The sequence below is a fragment of the Vigna radiata genome, unplaced genomic scaffold (assembly GCF_000741045.1).
Source record: "Vigna radiata var. radiata cultivar VC1973A unplaced genomic scaffold, Vradiata_ver6 scaffold_70, whole genome shotgun sequence".
In the NCBI taxonomy this organism is placed as follows: Eukaryota; Viridiplantae; Streptophyta; class Magnoliopsida; order Fabales; family Fabaceae; genus Vigna; species Vigna radiata.
This window is the reverse complement of record NW_014542367.1, coordinates 466,380-473,731: the sequence shown is the minus strand read 5'-3', so window position 1 is coordinate 473,731 and position 7,352 is coordinate 466,380. Positions and strand designations below refer to the sequence as shown.

At 38.5% G+C, this 7,352-nt stretch overlaps 1 protein-coding gene across 1 annotated transcript; it reads right to left on the bottom strand.

The window, feature by feature from the left end:
• Positions 1 to 2,422: 2,422 nt before the first annotated feature.
• LOC106779938 (protein MAIN-LIKE 1-like) lies at positions 2,423 to 6,629 on the bottom strand. The gene is made up of 3 exons (XM_014668156.1): positions 5,709 to 6,629; positions 5,269 to 5,633; positions 2,423 to 2,711 (listed from the first exon to the last, which is right to left on the bottom strand). The coding sequence occupies exons 1-3, from the start codon at positions 6,627 to 6,629 to the stop codon at positions 2,423 to 2,425; spliced, it is 1,575 nt and encodes a 524-aa protein (XP_014523642.1).
• Positions 6,630 to 7,352: the final 723 nt, after the last annotated feature.

The following is a 7,352-nucleotide window of genomic DNA, read 5'->3' as shown; positions in this document are numbered from 1 at the left end:
TACCAGGGGTCTGTTGCAATTTTCTCAGCCAACAAGCTCTGGTAATCAATTACAGAGACTGTGTAATCGATTACCAGAGTGGTTTTTGCAGTAGAACAATATTTGGATACAAATATGACATAATATAAAACATAAGAAGTTTTTATTACATTCATCCATGTTCAAATAAAGTATCAAACATAAGAAGTAATTATTACAGTCATCCAAATAGAAGTCTAAACAACTATTAAATAGTACAGAACAATAGAAAAAAGTCTTAAACATTACAAATATTTATGGACGTATAGGGTAAATAAATCTTGTTCTTCGTTGTCCATCTTCATCTATGTAGGTCCAATCTTTCAGATCCTCATAGTGCTCAGCTTGAGTTGGAGGACGTATATCTATTGTTTGGACGAAAAGTTCAATATACTGAGATGTCCTTGGACGTTTAACAGACCTGTCAATTGTTTGTGCTTTTTGCCAACGTCCAATCATTTGTGCAATATCATTATCACATTTTATGGAAGCTGTATCATGAATGAGGTGGTTGTTACGTACCTTTGTGGGACGAGGATAATCAATATAGGTCACAACTCTTCTGTCTCCACACTGCACAATTTCACTTAATTAAGAAAAAAGTTCATTGAATGAGATATTGTGATTGATTGACGTGGTAACCTTTGCATCTGATCGGAATTCGATCCCGTAACCAGAGCGACTTTCTATCATCCCAGCGCCTTTAAGTTGACCTCCAAAATAGATTATTGCAGGTGAGTTTGGATTGTCATTTGTGGGTGTCGTAGATGAAGATGATGCATTTGTAGGAATCATAAGACCCATTATTTTGTCTGGAGATCTTACCCATGTAACATAAATTTCCATGACTGCGTTAATGGGAAAATTAGACTTACATGATATCATTTCTCTGACATCTTCGTCTGATCTTAGTCTGAATGCTTCATATGAGATTGATTGATTACCATTAAGTCTCGGTCGACGGAAGTACAACTTGTTGATGGCTGTGTTAGTTGGTTTGTCAGAGGCTATGTGTCAACACCCAATTTCGTCCGGGTGACTGAATAATAGGACTAGTTTTTATTTTTGTCTTATTTTATTTTATTTTAATTTTATTTTATTTTTGTTTTATTTTGTTTAATTTTTGTTTTACTATTTAGTATTTGATTTAGTTTTTTTTATTTATTATTGGATTTAATTGCAAAAGAAAAAAAGGAAAAAAAGAGAAAACGAAAAAAAAGAAAATGAAAAGAAATGAAAAAAAAGAAATAAGAAAAAAAAGAGGATTAGAAAGTTTGTTTGTCGTTTATGAAAAGGGAAAACAGTTTTTCTGAAAAAAAAAAGGACAAGGCGTTTGACAGAGGCGTTTTGGTTTGGTTTTTGGCATTGGCAATTTGGCAGGGCTACTTGGAGAGGACATAACAGAAAGCATCCTCCCTTCATCTCCATCCTCCCTTCATCTCCAACAACATCCATTATTGACCCCTTCTTCTCTAATTCCTCCATTCAAGCAATAGACCATCACAGACGTTCATCCAATATGTTAACCTCACACATTCCACTCCTCTCTCCCCAAAACCACAACCACCCGAACGACATTTCTTTTTTCACCACCAATTCCTCCCTTTCGACACTTCGCCTTTTATTCATTTTCTCATCCCATCATCTTCATCCATAACCTTTGGGCATCAATTCCTTTCCTCCATCATCATCAACCCTTTCTTCTCAAATTTAAGCTCAACATCACAACACCATAGCCTCTTCAATCTGCACCCAGAAAAGGAACAACAAAACACAAAACCAAACAAATTTCCCCAATCAAATCCCCGACAACCTTCAGCCAAACACTCTTCACAGTTTACATCATCCCTTTTTTTTTTTAGAAAACATACACAATCTTAAACAAAACCAAGAGAGGAAAACAGAGAGCAATTGTTACTCACACAGGCCCAAATTCACACACACACAATACTCACTCGTTTTCCACAAGCTCAACCAAAACCATACAAAATTTATTGAAGAACAAAAATAGGAAACCAAGATTGAAGAGGAAAATGGAGCAGTAGACTCAGCGACTTTAGCAATGATGGTTCTTGGTGATGTTCATGGTTCCTCCCACCATGAGGCAGCAGCCACCGCAACAGTATCAGCAACTGCCACTGCGGCAACAACCCTTACCTCTTTCCCTGAGCTCATCTAGAAAAAAACGTATCACAGATGACACGTTCGGTCATGGATCACATCCTAACCTCCTCCAACTGCAGCAATCTCCGAAAGAAGCTCCCCAATCTCAACAAACTCAAACGGCGAGCTCTCGACGACTATCTCGACCTCTTCGAGGAAACCGCGAAGGATCTCAAAACCACCGTGGCAGATCTCTCCCAAAGCACATTAGGGCCGACGCATTACCACGACTCAGACTCTCTTAAGCAGTGCCAGTCAGAGCTGCTGTGCGGAGAAGGTAAGAAGAGGAGAGAGCCCTTGCGGTCACCGGCGATGGCGACGTGACGCGGAGAGGCGAGAATACTTCTCTCGCGCGCGAAGAAGAAAAGAGGGGGGAAGAGTCCTTCCGGTGACCGGCGACGGCTCTAGCACGAACGGCGTCTTCGATGACGCCTTTGACCACGACTCCCGGCAGCTTGTAGCAGTGGTGGAGATGGTGGCCTTGGGATGCGTCGGCTGGGAGATGGAGAGCAACTCGTTGCCTCCTTGTTCTGAATGATAGAATGAGAGAAAGTTTGAGTAACCCCTGTTCAGATCTGTTAGGGTTAAGTGGCCTTGGGCCTGGCTGATGGGTTGGCTTTTCTTCCCTGCACCCCTCATTCACGTTTCATACCCCCACTTCTATTCTACAAATGAAAAACGAAAAAGAGGCCTTGGGCCTGGGCTGCCTCTTCTCTTCCTGCCAACCACGCGAAACACTATTCACACTCCATTGTTTGGGCTGCACTCCCATTCCTTGTCTGCAATTAAAAACGAAAAAGAGGCTTTGGGTTTGGTCAGCAAAAGATCCAGTTGCACACCCTGGTTTCGATTTCTGCACACCCTATTGTTTATTGGACTTTTCTTTGTTTATGTTTTACTTCGTGCACCTATCTTTCTAACGCACACACCATACTTTTATTGTTTTTTTTAATGTTTGGGTTTGCTCTTATTTTATTAGTTGCACCTCCATTTTACTATACACCAACTTTCTTTTAAATATATATATATATATATATATATATATATATATATAAATCATAAAAAAATTAAAAATAAAAAAATATTTTAAGGGGTCTAGCACATGTGTGATCGCACGCATCGTCCTTGTGCTAGAAAACTCTTTTCGTTTCTATAAATAAAAATTAAAAATATATTTTAAGGGTTCTAGCACATGTGTGATCGCACGCATCGTCCTTGTGCTAGAAAACCCTTTCTTTTCTANAAATAAAAATTAAAAATATATTTTAAGGGTTCTAGCACATGTGTGATCGCACGCATCGTCCTTGTGCTAGAAAACCCTTTCTTTTCTATAAATAAAAATTAAAAATATATTTTAAGGGTTCTAGCACATGTGTGATCGCACGCATCGTCCTTGTGCTAGAAAAACCCTTTCTTTTCTATAAATAAAAATTAAAAATATATTTTAAGGATTCTAGCGCATGTGTGATCGCATGCATCCTCCTTGTGCTAGAAGACCTTTTCTTTTTCTTACATATAAATTACAAAAATACCAAAACATCCTTTCTCAAACAAACAATCAACTTTTCAGCCAGAACTATGTGATCCTTGATTCTCCATTCAAAGTGGAGATACGTAGGAGCAAGGCTAGTCCTTGTCATGCTCACTTTCCCAAGAAGCCAAATTTTCCAAACAAACTTTCCAAACAATTCTCCAAACAAATTTTCCAGACGATTCAAAGAACTACGTAACCCTGATTTCTCAGTATGACTGAGAATACGTAGGAGCAAGGTCAATCCTTGTTGGGCACAAAAGAACACAAAAAATATTTTGTTTTCTTTAGAGTTTTATTTTTTAGGGGAAATTAAACATTTTGCAAACCACATCAAATTCACGTACTTAGTTAAAGGTACTGCCTTAGGGCAGGCGTTGTGGGGGTGCTAACACCTTCCCCACACGTAACCGACTCCCGAACCCATAATTTGGTTTTGTAGACCTTGCCTTATCATTTTACGGTTTTTTCCGTAGTTTTCCAGAATAAACTATGGTGGCGACTCCAAACTCTTTTTTTCAAAATCGTTTTCTTTTGGATCGTCGTCGTCCCGTCGCGATTCCGGTTGCGACACTATGCAAACTTTGTCTTGAAGTTGTTTGTGGGTGCAGTCGAATGGGATGCGAAACAATTTAGGATTCTAACATTTGAACTCAACTCCATTTTCGCCATTCCTTATTTCGCCGTGTTGAAATAAGGCAGCAAGGTATGAGTTGTATATGTTTTTTGTGGCTGTGGCGTTCATGTCAAAAACTTCATTCTCGTAGGTGTTCATTTTCAGAGAGATGATGAAGTATGATGAAAGATGAAGTTAGAGCAATGTATTTTGTGAGTTGTGTGGATATCCATAACATAATTGTGGTTGTATTTATAGTGAAAAATGTGAAGTCCTTTTGGAGAGAATCTCTAAATAGTAATTGAAAATTACTTGAAAGGGACACAATATTGTGATGTCATTTAATTTTTATTTAATGAAAAAAAAGTACATCATAATGTTTGTCTATGTCTATCTATGTCCTCCAGTCCCACAAGTTGGTCTTCTTATTTGGCATTGCCCTCGTCTCTGTTGTTGTGGTGATTAAGTCTGCGTATTTTCGTCTTCATCCACATGCTAACTTTGAATTGACTGCTCTTCGTATTGGAAGTCCATGGTGGGTCGATAAACGTTTTGTGACGAAGACGCGTGTTAGAATGCAGACGGTGGAGTGCTTGTGGTAGTTCCAAACTGATTTGAAGGACCCGCAGAAAATGTTGACGGACCTGTGCCTAGTGGTGTTGATGGTGCAAAATAACCGTACGAGCTTCCCCCTTGAGTATACGGAGATGGATATGGATACTGCATGTGCTCAAAGGAAGACCTTTGTGGGACGTGGTCAGGCGGTGATGAACGGTATGCGGATGTTGGTTGAAAATGTTGTTCATGATCCATGTCATACTGTTCGAAACAATTTTGCGGTTATATTGGGTGCAAAAAACAAACATTAAAGAACGAAAAATATTAAAATTATTGTTGTAGCTCTTCGTCTGTTGAGTCATCTTGTATTGGAGCTATATACCGGATAATATGACTTATGTACCATTGCATATACTCTGAATCGTCACGCAAGTGACCATTTCTGTTGAATGCAACACCGGTAAAGATACGATTGTGTCGGTCATTCCATAAAGCAATCCACTGTTGATGGTGGTCTTGCCAATCCCAGTCTGCTCGTCCTCTTATATCTAATTTATGAACCTCATCGAGATTTAGCGGTGGTTGCGGTACAGGTTGTCGAAATTCGAATTGACGCACCACACGGTCTGACTGGTGGAATTCTACAACTGAGAAACATATTAGAGGCACAAGTGCTCGACAAGTGGGGGGGAGTTGGACTAGAATAATTTGACGAATTTCATTCCGTCTATATGGCGTCCATAAAAACTGAAAAAATATAATTAATTGTTAGATAAAAATGTTGTAGTATTTTTTCAAATTGCATATTCAAATGTTGAATACCTGTTTCGGTGAAAGGTCATCCAATTTTTGACGAAATTCTTGTACTGTTGCGGTGTCGTGCCGTCTTGTTTGTGTAGTTCGACACCATTTTTTCGCCAATGGGAAAACAGTACCGGCGGAGATGTCTTGCTGAGTAACCTCGTGTATTTGCGGAGAAAGACATGTTATTCTTTCCCATGCCCAAGACTGTAACAATATCATGCAGCCTCCGATATTGTCCTGATCGAGTCTTGTACCATGATCAAGGGCACGATACAAGCAGGAAAGAGCTGCAGATGCCCAACTATAGCTTCTAACGTTGTCCAAGTCAGCTAAAAGTGGAAGATACATCAAATGTACCATACTCGCAGATGTATCTGGCATTAGTATGCTGCCAATCACGATCAACATGTATGCTCTAGCGTATTGTTGAACAACCTCATCTGTGGCATCATAAGGTAATTGGCGAAACGTATTATTCAGCCACGACAATTTGATTCTGTTGCCTCTCACANTATTTTCTGGAGGAACATGTCCTAGTAGTTGTTCACAAAATAAATGTAGAGGTCCACTACTGATGCCANTCACAACATTACCTTCAATCGGAAGACCGAGTTGGAGTGCGACGTCTTCCAGTGTTATTGTACTTTCTCCTAGAGGGAAGTGGAAAGTATGAGTCTCAATTCTACACCTTTCCACAAAAGCAGTCACTAGTACGTGATTTATTTCCATATTTGATACTTTTAAAATATGGTCAAATTTGGCTGCTTGTAGGATGTTCATCACTCTTTCGTCGAGCTCGTCGAAATGCTTTGATATCCATATTGCATGTCTTCTCGGTCGAAGAACTCTTTCAGTTCCTTCCCAAATTGCCTTAACCACGTGCTTGTCTTGGAGACGCAAAAGAGACATATCAACTGGTAGATGACGTGCAAAAGCCATAACCAATAATTCTTGGTATGTGAAAAAAGAAGAGGAATGCANTTCTTTGTATTGTGAAACAATGCTTCTGCGAATTGTATTGCTGTAAGCAAAGAATCCTTCTGCGAATTGCTGCAAAGGTTCTCCCATCAATCAATTTATGGACTATGGAGCAAGGGAATTGATTCCCCTCACACTGTTNCCATGTGCAAAGTCTTCGAACATTATTGACATTGAATAATGTTGTTGAAAATTGNACCTTGAATTCATTTCAGCACGGAATGCAGACTCTCTCTCACGGACTCTCACAGACACATGCTCTGGGAATAGGAATCCTACACATTTCCTTTCCCAACAATAATAAATATTTCTTCTTCTTTTATTAAAAATAGATTTCGGTCTCCAAAAAATAAAAATAAAAAATAAATAAATGAAAGAAACCCTAAACCCATAAAAAATAATTTTAATAACAATTTTCTGAATTTTTAACAATTAAATAACCATTTTTGAATGAATTTGCAATGAAAAAAAAAATAAAAAATAGAAAAGTGAAGTCGAGTGGGGGTAGCACGACTTCAATAGATGAAGTCGTGCCACCCCACGACTTCACTTTTCTATTTTTTTATTTTTTATTTTTGCATTCAAAAATCAAATAAACAATGTTTTTAATGGAAAAAAAATTATACAATTTATTTTTCAACAACCAAAAATTATTAAAAAATTTAGCATAAACCTAAAACCTTA